The sequence below is a fragment of the Hakea prostrata genome, chromosome 10 (genome assembly GCF_041222555.1).
Source record: "Hakea prostrata isolate BN-2017 chromosome 10, UWA_Hpros_2, whole genome shotgun sequence".
In the NCBI taxonomy this organism is placed as follows: Eukaryota; Viridiplantae; Streptophyta; class Magnoliopsida; order Proteales; family Proteaceae; genus Hakea; species Hakea prostrata.
In genome coordinates, this window is record NC_142609.1 from 28,020,846 (window position 1) to 28,042,415 (window position 21,570).

General features: G+C 39.6%; 1 protein-coding gene across 1 annotated transcript; it reads left to right on the forward strand.

The window, feature by feature from the left end:
• The first annotated feature begins 860 nt into the window (after positions 1-860).
• Positions 861-6,259, forward strand: LOC149002406 (S-adenosyl-L-methionine-dependent methyltransferases superfamily protein). The gene is made up of 2 exons (XM_089138233.1): positions 861-2,849; positions 3,243-6,259. Exon 1 carries the CDS (start codon positions 1,267-1,269, stop codon positions 2,701-2,703), a length of 1,437 nt encoding a protein of 478 aa, XP_088994359.1. The 5' UTR covers positions 861-1,266; the 3' UTR covers positions 2,704-2,849; positions 3,243-6,259.
• The last annotated feature ends 15,311 nt before the right edge of the window (positions 6,260-21,570 follow it).

Consider the following 21,570-nt stretch of genomic DNA (forward strand, 5'->3'; position numbering starts at 1 on the left):
AAAATTAAACCCCTCCACAACCCCACAAAAAGGTAAAACAACAAATACTAAAAGAAACCGACCAAATCAAGTTATTACAGAGCATTTTTCAGCTTTAATCAACGACCAAATCAGGGTTTCGACCACATCATCAGGAATTTCCGTGGTAAGGGTTTTATGAGTTGGTTATTACCTTTTGAAAGAAGAATCGCAGAGACGAGACGAGACGAGACGAGACGAGACAATACCAGAATGCCCCTTCGATTTTTCTAAATCGCAGATGGAGCTTCTCCTCTTCTTCTTCGTTCTCAACTGCTTCTTCTCCTCTGCTTCTTCTTCTTCTCCTCCGCTTTCTTCTTCTTCTCCGCTGCTTCTTCTTCCTCTTCGTTCTCAACTAACCCCCGATCGCAAGAATGCGATGCTTCTTACGGAAGCTTCAGAGTAGCCAAAAACAAAAACACCCTAACAGGTCTTCTTCTTCTTCTCTCCTGCGATTTCTCTGTAACTTCAGATCAGCCAACAACGAAAACAGAAATGAAAATGAAATGGGCGGGTTGGTTTTTGGCTTCGTATATTTCTTAACATTTTGAACTGGTTGTATATACGGTTACTGTACAACCGTATATACGTATAGGCTGGTAGTATGTAATACACCATTAATAACATATACTATACCCAGTCGAACCGCCCAGATGGACCGGTTGGTTTGCATCAGACCGAACCGAAAAGATCGAACTCTGTTCACACGGTAAACGTATATAGGTAAAGGGTTTTTTTCATTATTTAATGGGAAGGATCATCCGAGCCGTCCGATTAGATCGGACGGCTCGCTCCACCGTAGTGCGCATTAATTACGCACTACAGAAGCAAAATTGATTTTTTGGAGGTAATATTTTGTCTCTGAATCTCATCATCTACTTGTTGGTTTCTTGTGAAAGAGAGCGATGATGACATGGGATTCAGCTGGTATTGAAAGAGGAGCATAATGAAAAAAAGAAGGGAGGGGAGAAGGTGGGGGCGGTGATCGATAGGAAAGGGGATAAGAAGGTGAGGATGATTCCCAAATTTCCCATTTTGATCATTTCTAACAAACTATGGTGATGTAGACGCGCTCAACTGGAGAAGATCTAGACACAGTGGAAGTTGGATGTAAATTTTTTGCACTAAGAGGATCCACCGATAATTTTGTCTAAATCTATATAAACTCACTCAAGGAAAAAGATCAAAGAAAAGAAGAACCCAAGGAAGCGCCAGCCGGAATAGTACGAAGGCCAAGGCAGCGTTTCGATGGCGGTCAACGGAGCCGGAGGTAGCTTCGAAACCCTAGTTCCTTCTCAGTTTATTTCCTTATCCTTTCCTAACCCTCTCTATGAGTCCAACTCCGCTTCCCCTCCCTATGGCGCCTTTCTGCGAATTGCAGTACTCGATTCCCCAGTAGAAAAAGCTGAGGAATCGCCTAGAATCGCCGCAATGTTAGTCCCTGTAAATCGTGAACACGATTGGATCTTCTCCACCGAAGCTGGTCACCGCCAACTCCTCTTAAACTGCCCAGGAGTCTCTCGCTTGATTCTCGTTGGGAATCTCTCTCAAAGCAGCGTCGACTGTTACAATAACTGCAGAAAGAATACAACTGCTAATCAGGCGGAGTTCGAGGAGAGTTTAACACCTCTCCTCCTATGTTTGTCGCCAAAAGCATGTTTTAAAAACGGTTTACCCCAAATTCCATTTCTAGTCTACGAAGATAACTTAATTCGTAGCTTTCTAGTTGAGAAATGTTTTGGTCCTTGTGTTGGGGAAATGTTGGTTGAAGACATTGAGATTGGAATCCATGATGAAGTGGGTGATTATATGAAACAGGAGTTTCGGAGACGATTGCGTTTCAAACGAATGCCCAATTTGGTTCAGACGGAAATACGGATTTCTCCCGGTAGCAGTGCCGATTCTGGCAATCCAGAGCTGGGAAGAGTAAAGTTTTGGCCCGAAATGAGTGTTCTGGTGCATCCATACCTTCCTCCCCTGGTGGCTAGCCTTTCATTGATTGCTAGCCATGTTGAACAGAGGCTTGAGTCAGGGTCTAGACCGCGGGTTCTTTGTGTTGGAGTTGGAGGTGGGGCACTGCTCACCTTCTTAGCTGACCATTTAGGGTTCGAAGTTATGGGAGTAGAAGCGGATGAAATGGTTCTGAATGTTGCAAGGAAATACTTTGGGTTAAAAGATGGAGAGTTTCTCCGGGTTTGTGTTGGAGATGGACTAGAAGTCATAGATAGATTTTCACGCCATGCTATTGATCAGAATTCAGGTTCTGCTTCTGGGCATGTTGAAACTGATAGCTGCTTGGATATTTTTCATGGGTTTTATGAGAGGATGGATGCGATAATGGTTGATTTGGATGCTGGTGATGTTTGCAAGGGCATAAGTGCACCACCTACTGAATTTCTACAGAAGTCTGTCCTAGTTGCTGCCAAGCTGGCTCTTCATGAATTTGGTATCCTTGTGATAAATGTTATTCCTCCAAGCCAGTCTTTCTATGACTATGTTATTCTTCAGTTTCGGGAAGTATTTTCAGAGCTTTATCAAATTGATGTGGGCAATGGAGAGAATTATGTTCTTATTGCCACTGCCTCTTCAATCGAGTCTATTTACGATGGCGGTGGAAATTACTTTCTGGATAAGTTGAAGCTGATACTTGCAGTGTCGTACATTGATTCCATTATAAAAATTTGAAGGTCTAATGATTGACAGGGGTTTATGGATTCTCTTTGAAGGGAAAGGTTTCATGTGCTGGATCTGATGTAGCCAAACAGATGGAAATCAGCTGACTCATGCTCTGAGATCGGCTTTCCAACGTGGAAGTCAGGTAGAAGCATCAGGTAAATAGTTTTATCGATGCAGATGCATTAGAATGTGATCACTTTTGGGTGTCTAGGCACATGCTTGTGAAGTCCAAAAGGTGCTGCTGGCAATGCAATGGATTGAAATCGGGTATTAGGTAGCTATATCCATGGTACTAAATTTCGGTCATCTTGAGCCTACCAAGACGAAACATGATCTGAGACGAAATCAAGTCAATTGACTGAAATTCGACAAAATTTTGTCGAGATTTCGGTATTCCAATGAAATTTCAGAAGTTCCTGTGAAATTTTGGTGAAATTTTAAGGGTTTTTTTATTGTACATTGTAATCTGTAACTTGTAATTGAGATTTGACTACTTAATATTTGTTATTGCATTTTAATAGAAGTTTCAATATTTTCTTGTATTGAAGGTACATGATTCAGTGTCGTTCTTATACAGTCGGGCATGTGCGAATCAAGAAGACCAGTGTGTGGTAGGTTTTAGTAAAAATTATCATTGCCATTTTTTTTATTGGCTCAAATTAGCTGTATGAAAAAAAAGAAAGGACCAAAACCACCTAAAACCTACCGAAAATGCAACCGGAAGCTGAAAATTTTGGTTGAACAATCACTGAAATTCTGGTTTGCTACTACTTATGGTTATGCATTGAGTTGATCTCCCACTGGATATCTGTCGTTGGTGTTAGCTCTGCATTATTTATGCAGCTTAATGTATTGGTTCCTCTCCTGTAGATTTTCTTCCATGGGTTTGAAACACAATGTCCATGCACCAGAACCCCAAGAATTTGCTCAGGGATTTACTCTGTGAACATTCAAGAATAATGGAACCCATATAGAACCTGACAATAATTATTAAATTGAACAGAAATTTAGAGACTAACCAAAAAAATGAAATCAGATCTTGAAATTAGAAGAAACCAATACAACTATATTGGGGAGTAGTTAAAGATATTTGATAAATCTGAAAATAAATATCTGATAGGGAGAAAAATTCTGAGTATTTCACCGTGACAAACATTTTCGATCAAATAGGAATCCACTTTTGGACCCAACAGTCTACCATGGGATTTAGAGTTTGTTTAAAATTCTGTAAGCCATCATTTTTTCCTTTTAATAGGGGTTTTGGGGGTTGGGTGGAGGGTGGAAGGTGCTAGTTTCTACAAGACTTCATATGTACCTACAGATTGCTGGCAAAGTCTTCACTGTTTTACAACTTGAAAACAAAAACCAACAAGGAAATTTGGCACTATTACCTGGTGCCAAATTTAGGTCCAAAGGGGCCAATGCAGAGTTGGCCGAATGCCCCAGGGTTATTTTGGTCATTTTTCAGCCCTTTTAGGGCTCAAGATGGGTTTGGTTGGAACCCCCACAATCCAAGGGTTATAGATCTAATCTTTTTTATTTTTATTTTTATTTGGGTTAGTATTTTGTGAGTTATGAAATAGTCCTAGTCCATTGCAATTTCCTAATTTCAGTTGTGTTTGAATTGGTTAGGTTGTGGATAAGACAAGATTCTTTAACAAAGAGGGTTTTTATCTTTTAGGAGTTTGCTTTTGAATAAGGTTTGTTCTTGTTAATGGTTGTGAGTTACTTAGGTAAGTTGTCCTTTCCTAAAGAGGACTCTAATAGATAAGGTGGTAGTTAAGTTGATCTCTGGTTCTTAGTTGAGTTTGAGTCAATTTTTTCTTTCTTCTTAAAGGCTATAAATAGACAAGTAGTCTTTGTAATTCTTTAGTTTGCTTTTGATTAAGTTTTGTCTTTGTTAGTGGTTGTGAGTTACGTAGGTAAGCAGTCTTTTCCTAAAGAGGACTCTAATAGATAAGTTGGTAGTTAAGTTGATCTCTAAGGTTCTTTTTGGTATCAATTCTCGTTCTCTATTATGCCTATTTGAAAGAAATAAGTACAAGAATGAAAAATGGTTTGGTGAATTTTGTTGAAAATAATTATGGAATGAAAAATTAATTTGGTGTCAAAATAAAAAATTGTTAGAAAATAATAGTAAACAAGTGAGAAAAAAGGGAAAAAGTATGGTTTTTATAAAAGAATGTGTATTGACTGTTTTACCCTCATCTTAACTATAAAATTTTAAGTAAACTTGACATAAATGAAGAGAATGAAATTCTCACCATAATCCATAATAGACAAAAGTCTATTATGGATTTTGGAGGTTTTTCTATAATTTTAAATAAAAATAAAACTGATAATAGATGCCAAATAATTTAAAATAATGAAAAAAATCTCATAATTGAGAATGATAATTGATACCAAAAAGAGCCTAAGTCTTAGTTGAGTTTGAGTCAATTTCTTCTTTCTTTGTAAAGGCTATAAATAGACAAGTAGTCTTTGTAATTCTTCAGTTTTGATGATTAATAAAATTGTTGAGTTTTGGGATCAGGGTTTCCTAGTTGAGGGTACCCTGGTTGAGTAGAAATTGTTCAAGATCAGCTTCTTCTTCAAGCCTCCATCATCTTTCTTCAACCCTCACAGTAGCCTACCTTCAACTCCAAGTAAGTAAACAGGAAACCCAGCCCCTTCCTAAGCCCTACCTTCTTCTTCTAGACCACCTGCTAGCTTCTCCTCACCTCCCCATTTAACTCTTTTATTTTCAAGATTTTTTCTTCAATTTTCAGGCTTTGTTTTATTTGTCTCAGACCCTAAATTCGAGGTCTGATCTAATTAAATCTAACTGTTAGATCTGTCCCAAGCTTTAGGAACATCATCTCCCTAACCCTAGTGACCTTCCATCCTAATTTCAACCCAATTGCACCAAGCCCTAAACCTAACCAAGAGTCCTAAGTTTGTAAGAAACCTAGTTTGGACCATACATAGGTTTAAAGGATTAAATCTGAAGGTTTAAAACAACAAAATCAGAGTTAGTTCTTGCCTTACTGAACCTGGACTCATTCCATACCTAGAAGCTTTGAAAACACCCAAACCCTAGTTTTCAGACATTTTTGTTAAAATTTCCATGAGTTCACATTACAGCAGGGTTTCAGAGTAATAAAATACCCCATAAACCCTAGGAAAACCGTTTGATGTAAACCAGGTCTAGGGCTAAAGGGGTAAATTGGTAATTCTCTAGACTTAGGGTTTGCCCAGGAAGTTCCAGCAAAAGAGGGAAGGGTTTTAGGGTTTCTAAAGTGGTTTAGAGCCTGCTGAAACTTAACTTCAGTATCTGAATCCTTTTGTACTTTGAATTTCAAAGGCCAAGTAGGGTTTCAGCTAGGATTGGGGAAGGGAGAAGGGCTTGCTGTCCTGCAGTTCAGAGTTAATGATGCTACTGTTCTGCAGTTCAAAAAACTGATTCAATGAAGGAGGGGCTAAGGTGTTTAAACACTTAGGGTTTTCTGAATTTTAAAATTCTGCAATTCTTCTCAAGGAAGAAGATGCAGTGCAGGATTTTTAAGTCCAGAGAAACAGGGCTGTAGTGGGGGAATTAGCAGTGGAGTTTACTCCTAGAGGAATTGTGATCCAATTGGAGGTAGAAGGGTGGGTTTAAGGACTGCGAATGGGGGTTTCCTAATGGGACTATGATCTGCTGCTGTGGGGAAGAAGGGGAAAAGGGGGAGGGTCACGGTGGCTGTAGGAGGGGCTGGAGTTTGCTGGAATCTAGAGGGGAAGGGGCAGGGGTTATTTGTGATGGGGTGGGGATGGTTTCCTAGGTCAAACAAGAGGGGAGGTTGCTAGGGATGCTTTGGTTGCTAAGGGGGCTTTTAGGGTCTGTGCAAGAGAGGGGAAAGGGTGGGAAGGCTGCTGCACTTACTTGGAGGTTAGGGGTGTTTGCTGGAATTGTTACTTAGATGCTGTGATGATCTCTTGAGAGCTGTTAAATTGAAGAAGGTAATGAAAAACTTGAAAGCTTTTTCAGTCAACCAGAGCCTGCCTACATAGGAGATACTGATCCTCAAATGATCAATTCATTAATTCATCAAAACTGCCCATTACATTAATTGACTAGGCTATTTATAGCTTTAAACAAAGACTTTGGCTCAAACTTGGAATTCCTTAACTGATAAGGATCCATTACATCTTGGACTGAACTCTTAAGGATAAAGGATAACTTCAAAACAAACTTTTAACAGATGAGGTCCCCTTTGGATAAGGCACCTTATCTTATCACACTTAACTAACTTCAAGCAACTTTAACTCAAAATAGATCTCTCAAAATAAAACCAAACTCAAGCCAAATTGCAAACTGGGCTCAACTAAAATTCTGAAAAATTCTAGAATTAATTACATAATAAAAATAAGGGTTAAATTGCTTAAAATACACCTCTAAAGAGGTTTGGCCAGCTTAGGGTGGTTTCTTGGAGCCATTTGGGGGGGGGGGGGTGTCTCACTTGAGCTTTCGGCCAGGGGGTTCTTGTGTTCACATTAATGCTCCCCTTCTTGAAAACATTTCTCTCTTGATGAATGTGCTGCTCTAGTGCTCCTGGCTTAATGCTTTAGAAATCCTTAGTGTGGACTCGTCCTTGCATCTTGTAGTGGGGAGGGAGTAGCAAGTGTGTCGCTGCTTGCACCTTTGCCTGACAGAACCTTGGGAAGATAGGATTGGCGGCAATGAAGTCTTCAATCCTAGAGGCCTGTGTCTCAGGAGCCCTAGGAGGAAAGATGGAGTTGGTAGCCTTTCTCTGTCAATTCCTTTATCATTACTGTAGCTATGGCCTTGAGAAGGTCGGTCTTCACCAAGAAATTGGAGGCTCAAAGGAGGTCCAGTTTTGCTTGGAATTGGTGATGTTATGGACCTGGTATTCGTGGGCAGCAGCTCTGGAACTTCAAATTCAGGGCCACTGTAGTCTTCAATTGGAGGGATCTGTGGAGCCATGTCTTGTGTTGGTGTGCTTGCCTTGATCACGTCCCTGTACTTCTTAGAGGCACTCTCTTTGTCAATTAGGGCTTTATTTCTCTTCTTGATCTCCATGATTGAAGCCTTGTGGTCTCCTTGGAACTCCTCTGTAGTTACTTTGGAAAGTGTGGGCAACATTACTGTACTTGTTACTAGTTCATCACGGTCTTGTGGGCTGTCCAAGTGCCTTTTGTTGTTAAAACATGCTTCTAGGACAGCTTCCAGAGGTGGACAATGTACTTCCTTTGGAGGAGTTGGCTGGTGGCTTTGGGAAATTGTTTCTCCCCTTCTTTGAGAACATTTACTGACTAGATAGTTCTGGATGTAGTGGCTAGGGCTGCTGCTGCTCCAATTTCCTTCTGGCTTTGTTTGCTCCAGGTTTGCAAACTTGGAGTTCAGCTTAGCCAGTTGAGTGAAGTATGTCTTGCTGGCCCTTCAGAATTTGCTCCAGTTGTCTACTGATTCCTGGCTTATCCATGATGGTTATAGACTTCTTGAAAGGTGCTGGATCCTTCAGCCCTGATACCAATTAATGTAAACCAGGTCTAGGGATAAAGGGGTAAATTGGTAATTCGGTTTGCCCAGGAAGTTCCAGCAAAAGAGTCAAGGGTTTTAGGGTTTCTAAGGTGGTTTTAGACCCTGCTGAAACTTAACTTCAGTATCTGAATCCTTTTGTACTTTGAATTTCAGATTTGAAATTTGAATTTCAAAGGCCAATTAGGGTTTTGGTTAGGGTTGGGGAAGGGAGAAGGGCTTGCTGCCCTGCAGTTCAGAGTTAATGATGCTACTGTTCTGCGGTTCAAAAAACTGATTCAGTGAAGGAGGGGCTAAGGTGTTTAAACACTTAGGGTTTTCTGAATTTTAAAATTCTGCAATCTCAAGGAAGAAGATGAAGTGCAGGAGTTTTAGGTCCAGAGAAACAGGGCTGTAATGGGGGAATTAGCAGTGGGGTATACTCCTAGAGGAATTGCGATCTTATTGGAGGTAGAAGGGTGGGTTTAAGGACTGGGAATGGGGGTTTCCCTAAGGGATCAGGATCTGCAGCTGTGGGGAAGAAGGGGAAAGGGGTGAGGTTCACGGTGGCTGTAGGAGGGGCTGGAGTTTGCAGGAAACTAAAGGGGAAGGGGCAGAGGCTACTTGCGATGGGGTGGGGATGGTTTCCTAGGTCAAACAGAAGGGTAGGGGGCTGGGGATGCTAGGTTGCTAGGTGAGGGCTTCTAGGGTATCTGCAAGAGAGGGGTAAGGGTGTGAAGGCTGCTGCACTTACTTGGAGATTAGGGGTGCTTGCTGGAATGGTTGTTTAGATGCTGTGATATTGTTTTGAGAGCTGCTGAATTGAAGAAAATAATGAAGAATTTTTCACTCAACTAGGGCCTACACACACAAGGTGCCCTGATCCTCAAAGAATCAATATATTAATTCATCAAAACTGCCTATTACATTAATCAACTAGGCTATTACATTTGGACTGGAGTCTTAAGGATAAAAAGTTAACTTAAAAACAAACCTCTAATAGATAAGATCCCCTTCGGATAAGGAACTTATCTTATCACACTTAACTAACTTCAAACAACTTTAACTTAAAAAGGTATCTCAAAGCAAAACAAAACTCAACCCAAATTGCATAATTGGACTCAATTAAAATTCTGAAAAATCCTAGAATTAACTCCAGAATAAAAATGAGGGCTAAATTACCCAAACTACCCTTTGTAAAGAGGTTTGGCCACCTTAGGGTGGTTTCTTGGAGCCATCATGGGGGCCCCACTTGAGATTTTGGTCGGGTGGGTTCTTGTGTTCGCATCACCATTCTCTTTTGCTAGAGATTCCTGGGCAGCCCTTAGATTTAGGGAAATTCCAATACTATCTGTAACCCTAAATCTGGGTTTCCATCACTAACATTATAAGTTGACTGAATGGAACCTACTGACATGAGAGGCTGATTCACATGCTATTTCCTCTATCTCCTTTCCTTAGCCTTAAGCTCCATTTGCATTAGTGTACTTATCCCTTTGAAGCTCTATAGCTCAGAACTTGCTTCATGAACATAGATGCATGTTACAGCTGATGCGTCTACATGGTGATGCTCTGCTATATGACTTGTATTTCATACTACAATTCCCATACAATTATCTCGGTCAGATCTTTGCTGTTTAAGCATGAAGTTCCCCAACTTAGAAGTCTTAAACTCAGAAAGTTCTTTTCTTGTGCTTCTTTAGATATATCTGTGCATGAGTGTTGTACCTTTACAATACAGGCATCTAAGGGGAAGGGGAAGGGGTGGGGTCCCTTTAGATTTTTGTCTGTGACAATGCATTAGTGACATCCTGATTCTACAATAGTTGTGCTAGAGTATTATTTGTTTTCGTCCACTGAGTTCCCATAAACAAGACTGAAAGTGTACCACTGAATGAGAATACTCTTAATTAGGTTTTGAGTACTTAATGTACCCATGTCGTGTTATGTTTGTGACTTCTACTGAGTTGTGATTGCACCATTTATCATGCTGTTGCATACTATAAATGAAATTACGTCTACTGAGGTTGTCGGGATTGATTGTATACTATTATGTGGTTTTAGTCCTTAAATTTAAATGATATTATATTGGAGACCCGTACGGAATGGTTCAGTATGCAGTACTTTGTTTACTATTTCAAGTGAATGCTTACTAGGATACAATTGCCTTTGTGTAAGTGGCATAAAGCAAATATATACTTAATGGGCTACCAAGGTATCCCCCTCTTGTGAAATGTTGCGATTAACTATTGGATTCTATTTTCTCTGTCTTGGACTTCAAATTCTTAACGTTGATGGAGGCATATCCATATTTTTTAAAATCCATAATTGCTCCTCTCCCATGACCTAAATCCATATCTGGTTGCGGCAGCAGGACTGTCATGGGGCAAGCTTAGGGGCAAGAAGACATGATCTGAGGACTCATTTTCTTCATATTGTTTCAATTCTCTATTTTTTAGGACTCAGTTTTCTTCATTTTCTTTGATGCTTTCTTATTAAGGTTTACTCAATGTTTGATGCTTAATTTGGAGAAAGACTATATCATGTGTGTGCCCTGATTGATAGTGTGAAATCCAGTCCTAACCCTAACCCGAAAACCCTGTTCTATGTAGGTCTAAAGATCCAAAGTGAAGGAATAAGGCATTTATGGGTCATCTTAATGGAAGACATAGTGTTTGGCCCAGAACCCATGGAAATTGATGATGGAGTTCCCATACTTGGAAACTTTTGTAGAGTTGGAGAAGAAACTGCACCTTGATGAAGAAAAGCTTGGTTGATAACCTTGAAGCTTATTTGGATATGGTTTGAAGGCATCCCTTCATGCTAAGTTGTTTGATGAGTTGAGAGAAGCCCTATAAAATATATTTAGGTTCGGTGATTCAATTCCTTGACTTAGGCTTGCTATCAACCTGGGTCAACTGAGTGGGTCGACTAGGCCAATCGACCCACTGCTGATAGGATCTGTGTAAGATCTTTTGATTAGAGTTTTGATGCTCTATTTAATAGGACGACGTGGTTCTTAGCTCCTTTTGTTTCTAAAACCTTTGGAGAACGTGGAGAGCCTCTCTCAAAGCCTCTCTTGGTGTTGTGGAAGATCTATTGGTAAATTCTCAAGTTCTTCATCGATTGTTCCTCATTAAGGCTAGTAATCTCTTAATTTGATTTAATCTCATTGATGTGATTATGAAGATGGTTATGCATCCTTGCAAACACCTCTTCTTCAACCTCTGTAGTTGTGAATGAATCTCCATTCATTCCAATGATTCCTTGATCTACATAGTTGATTATAAGAAGAGATCATATGATATCTTAATGAATGTATGATCAATCCATTGATTTGATTTCTAAAGCATGTTAGATCTGTTCTCATGTTAGTTTTCATATATGATCTACTGTTGTTATTCTTTTAGAGTGAATCCTTATTCTCTCTAGCCTCTCCAGCCTCTCCAGCCTCTCCATTGAATCTATGGGTTATTTTCTATGAAAACCTTGTTTTTGATCAATTTAAAATTTTACTATTTTGACCATTGTTAATGTCTAATATATGCTAGTTAGTCTTAGATTACTGTTCCTAATATTCCTTTGACTTTTCGGAGTGATTTGAATCCCGGAAGATGAGTTTCAGATCAAAATTCTGATTTTTGCTGCATACTGTTCATTGGGTCGACTGGACCAATCAACCCAACCAATCAACCAAAGCTGACAGTAGTGGTTTTTGTTGTCCGTCTTGATCCGTTTGACCTCTATTCTTCTAGGGCTTATTCCTAATGTTGTATTTATGCTTGTTTAGGGTTTGTTTGCTAACCTTGGACCTAATCTTTTTGTTCTCTGGAATTTCTTTGAAACTATTTAAGGTAAGGACGGTTGTTTCTATAATAACCTAGATTGCATGATCCTAGTTTTTAATTTGGGAATTTCATGAGTTTACTGTTGTTCTTACAATTCTTAATAATTCAATTACTGCTGTAAGTTATGTAAGTACATTAGGTCTTGTTCATTTGATTCGTTTAGCTAATTGATCATGTATATATGATTATCTTCTATGTATTGTAATATCAGTTGTGTATATCGTGACTGAATTGGGAATGTGATTGTTTAGATATGATTTGGGAATGGAAATCCTTTTGACATTTCTGTCCTTGGACATCAGTGAAAGTGGTATGAGACATTTCCTATGATGCCCTTTGACTTTTTCTCGGATTATTGGTTGACATACCTATGGCTTGTCTAGCAGTGTTGGGCTATGATGTCCCTGTTATATCAGACCCGATTCGAAAAAGTATTGAGATCGAGTAACCTGTGGCAGCAATGGGGGTTTGTGGGCGCTCAAGACCGGTAACCAATTCGTGAGAGGACATGAATCCAATTGTGAGGGGCCATTCATTGGTTGGGTTGCAGTAGTAGACTTGGGCTCATGGGCGCTCAAGACCGGTATCCAATCCGTGAGAGGACATAAGAGCTTTTTGTTTACTATTTGTGGATGACCAATAGGGTTGATGAGTCCGTAGTCCGAGTTGGTTGTAGCCATAGGATACGCTAATTCTAGTGAGAAGGATACCAGAAAGGATCATGAGAGGCGAGGAATGGAAGTATCTAACTTTGACTTGATATAACCATGGTACCTTGTGTCGGCGATTTATCGCCGACATGGGGCGAAATATCGAGTTGTTGCTGGGGGGCTACACGACATCCCCATCGACATGACTTTAACATTTTATCGGCGATATATCGCCGAGATCGGCGATATATCGCCGAGAATCGGCAATATATCACCGACGGTCGACATTTTCGAAGCATTGGGCGAAGTCTCGAAGATGCAACGATTGGTTTTGGTGCCGTTCTTGACGGAAACATATCAGTTAGTGGAAGATCCGATCACCGATGATGTGATCTCTTGGAATGAAACCGGAACTACTTTCAGTGACCATCGCCACCAGCACCGACGCCAATACCGGCTCCGTCAGCCAGCAAATCCAGCACCAGCCACCAGCATGCCAACACCACCTCCTGCACCAACTCCACCACCCAATCCACCTTCCCCACCACCACGGCACCACCAAACCCTCCACCTCCTCTAGCTCCTACTCCTCTACCAGCACGCAACACCTGCAGATTCCGGCGGAAGAAGAACGGAAGAAGAAATGAATTGGATCCATTGGCTCGAGCGAAGCACCTATATCGAAAGACTGAAAACCCATTTCAAGATTTTTGGTCTTCAGAGTTCAGACCACCCTCAAAATCACCCCATGGTCGTCGGCCAACATTCATTCGAAAAGTCGCCCGACATTTCAGCGATTGTTGTCGTGTCAGTAGTGTCGCTAGCCACCGACATGGCGACTTTAGTTGACGCATCGAACCTTGGATATAACTAAGTAGAAGACTTGCATTGGGCTAGGTTTAACCTTGATAGGCGCCAATACTCAGACCAATGGTGGTGTGAGAGAACGGTGACCTAAACCCCAGCCATGGAATGTCCGAGAGGAATGCAGGACCCAATTACCACTGGAGAACCCAAGATACCAAGATGGTTGAGGGAGAGTGATTTGAGACCTACCCAAAGGAGTATGGTGCTATGACTTAAAGCATGTCTGCCAATAGAGACCATCATACATAGAGTTAGAATCATACATGCATTGTCTGTTTCATATCATTTTGCATCTGTTATGTTTTGCTATCATGCTTTATTATGTTCTTGTGGAACAAATGGCCTTGTTGAGTTCTTTTGAACTCACTCCTTTTTGCAAACATCTTTGTTAGACTTATCTGCAGGTATTGATGACTATGAAGGACAGTACTATGAAGCCCAAGTGGATGACACATACTATGCCCAAGGTGCTAGCTATGGTGACTATGACGGTGAAGAATTCCATGGTGAAGGAGTATTGTATCAGGATTGGTCGCACCCATGTGCTAGTATGCGTTATCTAGATATTGAGACTTATATTTCTAAAAGTTTTCTCTATAAGCTTGAAGAGACACTAGTTTAGTTTTGATTATTTCTTTTCTATTCTTTTGTTTTGAGAACCGGTTGTAATCTTTTTTTTTTGTTTTGTTTCGATGTACATTCCGCTATGACTGTAGAGTGATTTTTCCTCGACACTCTACATTTGATTATTCTATTGCTATCATTCTTTTTCCACACTCTGATTATACATGTATCTTGATCTTTCAGTTAATTTAGCATAACATTGATTTAGTCTTGTTCTTGATTATATTATTGTGAATGTGGGAGGATGGTTTCCTCGATATTGATCTTCGGGGTTGTGGATCACACACTTGGGTAGTATGTCAGATAGGGTATCGGCTGGGTGGATGTGATAGATAGGGCCACGACATTTCACTTGGAATACAAATTTATATTTTTCTCTTCAAGCTGTGTGGATTATTAGCAAGTAGAGTGGACTTCTTAGTGTGAGGATGGATTCCCCAAGATACTCTCTATTCATTGCATCTTTTTTATTCTTATAATTATTTTTTTTTTTACTTTTTTGGTGATTTTTTCATTCCTTATAGACTACTAGTCCATATTCTCTGATCTCAGGATCAAATCTTTAGCATTGACATGCTTAACGCAGCTTCAAGGATGTACCATCTAGATGGCCTGTTCTGTTCAAACCCGTGGGGCCAATCCCAAAGTTCCAGCAGCAAACTGAAGCTCCTGAAATCAGGGCATGAGTAATCATTCATCATGCAGGTCAGTTTAGTCTTTCAAATTCGAGCCCCTAGAGTTTCAGTCTTTTTCTATTCTTTCCTTTTCTTTTTTGAGCAAATTGCAACAACACCCCAAACTTTCCATTATAGAAATATGTCCCTGCCCACAGCACTAGAACCTTCCGTAAGATAAGATACTGATGGGTTGGTATAACGGCCTTTTTGTTTTTGTCTTGACCTTTTGTGGAAGGGTATGATTGTATTTTTGTCTCTAATACTAATCATCTAACAGAAGAGGGTGTGGATGCTTTTGAAACTTAAAATGGGGGTGTCAATGGATTAAGGCCTCTGTTTTGGGGGTGTCTAAGCAATTTGCTCTCCCCCCTGGGGGTATGCAACTCCATTTAATTGTCCCTGTAATTTTGCAAAACTATGCTAGTTCCTTATTCATCGTATCTGCTATCAATCTCTAATTGAGATTCAAGTAAGTTTGGTTAGAAGCCACCTATATAATGTTTTGATTTAACGGAGCCTCTTTTTTTTCCTTCTGTGGTCCAAATAGAATGAATTAGGGTAGCCTTTTCTGTTTTGTGAGCTTTAAATTCTTGTGTTGTTTAATCAAAGCGCACCAGCAGAACTGTGGGAGAAACTCTCTTTGGAACTGCCTATTAGGGTATTTCTTAAGGACTATTATACCCAAGTAGCAGTCCAAAGGAGGAAAATTGTATTATAGCTGTTTTAATCAGTGGGGTTGAACTTGATATTTTAGTTAGATTTACTTCTTTTATTCTGTTCTATTGGGGTTTCTTAAAGTAACTTAGTGGTACTTCTTTAGTAGTTTTAGGAATTTCAAACTGAGTGAAATTAGTATCCATTTATTTTTAGCCTTTGACAGCAAGGTTTAAATCCTGAAATTGGACATAGGATTCGCAAAAATAAGAACTGAATGGAAATCCTTTGATGCGCTAAAAAATGGAAATGTTGAAAGTATATATTTGTGTGGTTCTTAATTCATCGACTGCCTTTTTTAAATCAAATGTTCTGTAGGTCTTGCTATAACAGGTAGGTTTATTGACATGTAAGTATTTTATTGATTAGAGAAAAAAAAAAAAAAAAAAAAAAGAAAAAGAAAGAAAGAACCAAAGGTATGGTTCTGTATTTTGAACCCTGTTAATTTGGTTTTGTAGCTTCCATTACGTGTGTCTATTATGCTGAATGCCATGTTGTTTTGCATTTGCCAATTCGATGCTGTGAATGCCTTGGATGCTGAATTTTGACCTATAGACCATGTTTGTGTGAACGGTTAGACAATCTCCTTATTTATAGACCATACATTTGCTTAAACCCATTTGGCATAGCATTGGTGGTGATCCATTGTGATACAAACCTTTGGGAGTCCAAGTATTTATCCAATTGTTTGATCTGGGCAAAACCATGTATTGGTATGTGCATTATCATTGATCCATGAGTGATTCAACCCTTGGGACACTTTGGTGTTTGTGTATTATTTTTGTTCGGAATGCTTGAATTGACCACCTTGGATTGTCAGTGATTTTAATCCTTGTGAGTTCTTGCTGCTTGTTTTTAGTGGATGGGGCCCATCAGGGATTTGACTGGGGAAGCATCCATGGCTGGTGCAACCTTTATGTCAATAGGTATTCCATGGGCTTCTCAAGAGAAAGCCTGGGATTTTTTATTTCAAACCCAAGCTTGATTGTTCCTGAATTGCATGTGATGACTAGTGGTGAAATACTACAAGCAATGCTTGAACTGATTCTTTGATTCCTCGCTTATGCTTTACAGGTTACTAAGGTGTACCACAAGTATGGTTCTCGCTCTGTTGCAGTAGATTGGTGAAAGGAGTTGTGCTTGGCTGTAAAGGCCTTGGATGTGGCTATCGAGCTTGAGGAACTCGTTTTGTATGGCTGGAACTTTATACTTTCTACCCTAGGTATTTGCAAAGAGGTGGTGGCCTTCCACCCATACTTCTCATCACCCTCCAAAGCTACTTCAGTTTTTCAGGGATAGCATCTGGGGTAACTATGATGATGGGCCTATTATATGATTGGAGCTGCTGGTACCTTCCTAAGTACAGGGGACCTGATCTCCATGAAGTGGCTGCGGGATTCTTGGGCTAAGAAGATAGTGACAGACTCATTACCCAGGGAGATGATCTACCCACAAGCTCAGTGTTTCATCCTGTACCTTCCTGGGAACATCTTGGTTAGCTACAGCATGATGCTGCTGCACGCATACATGATTATGTATGTGATGGACCTGAAGAAGGTCAAATCATATGAGTTGGACAAGGAGATGCCTAGTTGTTGAGGGCCTTGGATTCTCTATCCATATGCTGCTCCAGATGCTTCAGTGGCACAGTCTGTGCTGAAGTATGTAGTGTGCATGTCTTGGTTGAACTTGATTTGTTCTTTGCTTCATTTGTACTTGTATGTACCATGTTACGTACATTAATTTCATTATTTAAGTAATTATTAAAGAATGGTAAGGGAAATATATGTGATGTGGATTTGTGGTTATTTGTTGTAGTTATTCTGTAAGTTATTAAAATTTTGTTGTACTGGGTTATGTAGGAGAAGTTTTGGAAGTTGGCTGGAGTTAGAATTAGTTATTTAATTCTAAAATTAATATTTGGAGAGGATTTTTCCTGCTCATAGTTTTGCCAAGATGTTAGTGGTTATCTATAGAGCTTCAAATCCTATCCTCAATTATCCCTCTTATTTTTTCTCCCTCTCTCTCTCTCTCTCTCTCTCTCTCTCTCTCTCTCTCTCTCTCTCTCTCTCATTTCCCTACTATTTGTATTTTTCTTTCTTATTTTATTGTGGAATATTCGTGGATGTGTGTATGTATATATAAATAAAGTGACATTGGGTTTAAAGTAAATAGTAATTACAAACCTGCAATATCAGTTATATACATGACATGTTTGATAGTAGATATGAGGGAGAGTAGAGCGAAGGTATCTACTGGGAAGGTAGTTATCCTAGTTAGAGAAATTACATTTATTAATTGAGTAAACAAAGGAAGTAGATAGTAAAGCCACTGGATCAATGGAGGAAGTTGTAGCACATTTACAAGGGTTTTTGAGTTAACTCCAAGGTCCGACATGTCGGATCATGTTGCCGTGTCGGTGGCTGGCGACACCACCGATACATCGACATTTTGCCGACTCGAGTCGGCAACAACTGTGGACCATTTGAGTCTAGCCCGAAGGTTTGGAAGGGGACCAAATGATCATGGATGAACCTAGTGATGATTTGATAACTCTCATGGAGTTTAAAAGAAGAGAGAAGATTAATCACAATGGTGTTAAAATGCGATTTTGGAACGTTCGTAAATTGGCGATGGAGAATCCGATTGATGCAAATAAGGTATCAAATGGAAGATCATCGAAAGACCTTTTCAACAATCCAAAAATCACCGAATTCGGAGTCCGTTTGAGTGTTCAACCAAGGCCGGTTGTGTGAACCAACCCCCACCCCATTTTCTGTGTAGGCAAAAAAACAGAATTTTGGGTTTTTAAACCTTATTTTATGTTTTAACTCACTCGTAACCGTATTTCTTTATACAAGAACGAGTTTGAGGCTACGGGAAGAGGAGAAACCAAGAAGAAGAGCGGTTCCCATCCTTCCGAAGGTGTTTTGTGATTTGGATCTTCGCGAAAACATTAAAAAATGTGTGATTTCTTTAATCCTTCTCTTAGGCACAATTATGTGGACAACTCTCTTCTCTTTATTTGTGGATTTGTGGTTGTGGGAACATGTTAGGTTTATTGTTACCCTTGTTCTATTGTTTTTAATTTTCCTTTCTAGTATAAGAGTTAATGGTACAATCCCTTGTTAAGGTTGATGCATTTTGACTCTTTAGGTCACCCCCGAGTGATTTAGGAGATCCAATTTGGGACATTTTGATCTAGGTAAAATTGAATCAAATTGATGACACCCTTATGATCTCTTTACTGCCAATAAGCTTCCTCCAAAGTTTCCTTTATTTTCGACTTCGACTCGATGGCGAAATTATAACTTTTAGCCGATTTAAGTTAAAAAGGCAAGTTAAAACCTAGTTTTCTATTTGGGTTTTTATGGGAATATTTTAAGATATTTTCTAAACCCAAATTAACTTCTATTTTATTTTTGTTAATCCTCTTGCATGATTAGGGTAAATTATCCTTTTGTTATCTTCTTGTGGGAAGGAAGTATTGATATTTGGAGAAAGGAATCTACTTGGAAGGTGAGGAATAACTAACCACATTACATTTAATTAATTGTTGTTATTTTTATGTCTTTTGTTAAATATAAATTGCTGTAATTTTTGTTTATCTTGCTATAATTGTGTGTGACTTTGCCCGGAAGGAAGGTAAAATTATTATCTATGATGTTACTGGTTGCCTTTAAATATATTATTATATATATTCTTATGAGAATAGAATGTAAATGTATGTGAAGGGAGAGGGGGAATATTATTATTCTCTCTATCTTGTATTTTCCACTAGGGTTGTGGGTTCGCCCATTACCTTAGTAACCTCATGTGGTGCCATTAAACCCAAATGGATAATTGATAGATGTTTAGAAGTGTTGGGCTTGGAATCCCTATGAGTACTACTACACTTCCGGTAGGGGTATTGAAGCCGGTTAACCCATGATGCTAGTGGCTGGGTATTGTATATCGAGCATGCCCATCATCATCATAGATAGGTAGGGTTGCATATAATAAATAAGTGCTCCTGGGCGCTCAAGACTGATAACCAACACGTGAGAGGACATGGAGAGCATCTTGTCCATTATATGCGGATGACTGTTGGGTTAAGGAATGGGGTCCAATAGATGCCTCCCGTTGAGGATTTCATTCATAGGTGGGAAGGTATTGAACCAACAGAGCACTAGGCATGAGAGGAGATATCCGGACCATATGTAGTATGAGACTATATGACATTGCATTGGGCTTAAGTTTATCCCTGACACGCACCAAATCTTATACCAATGGTGATGTGAGAGAGTGGTGACTTGATCCCCAACCATGACTCGATGAGACTTTACCCAACAACCACGGAGAACCCAACAGATGTGCTTTGGTGCCGTGAGGGAAGAGTGATGAGACCGCCTAAAGAAGACAGGTGTATGACTTAATGCGTGTCTACTTTAGAGACTACATTATAGAGTTAGGAACCTTACATCATCACCACACATTTGTTTATTTATATTATTGAATACATGATTGTCTTATGAATTCTGATATGGAATATGGATGATTATATGATATGAATGTTAGTTACCTCATTGAGTTCTATGAACTCTAGCCCCCGGTGAGCTCCTGAACTTGCTTATAACTTTGCATAATTAAATTTTGCTTTGAGGTGTCCACTATACTTGATTTACTAACTCTATTTTCTTCCTCGTGAAGTGCCTCCAAGATATAACCCGAATGCGGTGGATAGATTTTTCTATCTAGTTGATTGTTTTAGTTTGACATCCTTTCTGCACTCCGACAGGGTTTTGAGATCCTTGTTATTTTTTATTTATATACCTCTTTATTATTATATATGACATTGATTTATTCTAGTTTATAAGTGGTCTAGTGTGTGGAATGGTTTGTGATTGTTTGAGACCTGATCTTGTGACTGTGGATCATTCCCTCAGGTATTTAGGTGGATGGATACCAGATGGGTGGATGTCACACTACATGTTCTTCAATCTCTTGGAGAAGCAATCCTCCACGGGGGGAGGTGGATCATCGTTCTTATTTCTCTGGGTTGATGATCTGGTTTCAACCACCATGACTTTTTGAATTGTTTCCCATAGACAGCGCCAAATGATGCGTCTTAAAATTGTCCAACCATTAGAGGCTTGCAAAACAAATGTCAGACATGGGCAAACTTAGCCGTTGGGAAGCCACTTTTTATGGTTAAGTTAATAAGTGCACCACCAAAGAGCCCTGGTAAGTTGCAGAGCTTAATTGAAAGATGGAATAGGGGAAACGATTTAGTTACCTTCCTCTCATATTAATCTTTAACTTATATAGAGTTTATCTTCATTCCGTAACCGTTGGATTAATCATTGAGTCTTGTCTGTGACCGTGTGATCCTAGGGTTTTACTTCCCAAATCCGTGTTATTCCATGTTCCTTCTTGGGCACGATCGCCTATCCCGATTCTAGTGGGATCATGACTCTTACCATATTGGTTGGGTTTACCATAATGGTTAGGTTTCTTCATGTGCAAGTAACATTTGGGTTGACTTCTCATTTCGGTCCCATCCAGGATTAACCAACCAACCATGGTTCGACCTAGTTGGCTGCCTATAACTATTTTTACTTATCAAAAAACAAATCCAAAAAATATAACTTAATCGGTTAATTTTATCGCATGGATAATAATTGGTTAAAGAGGGGTATTACCATATCGCATCCTATTAGTAATTGGACAAATTCGGATACCCCTAAATGGATACAAATGCAAATTCAAAAATTGATATTGGTTATCCATTTATATCATAGTCAGATTTTTACCCAAAAAGGAACACCATAGTCAAATGGGTATCCATGTCGCCAAGTGTAAAAAAATCCAGAAGAGACCTTCGTTTATAGGTTTAGTTAACCATTGGCTTACTCTCATTAATTTGTTCGGGATGATGCCCGCGGGGCAGGAAGTACTTTAGATTGTGTGTGGCATTTGCCTTTTTCCTTATTGTCTAATAAAAAGCTCCCTCTGTCCGG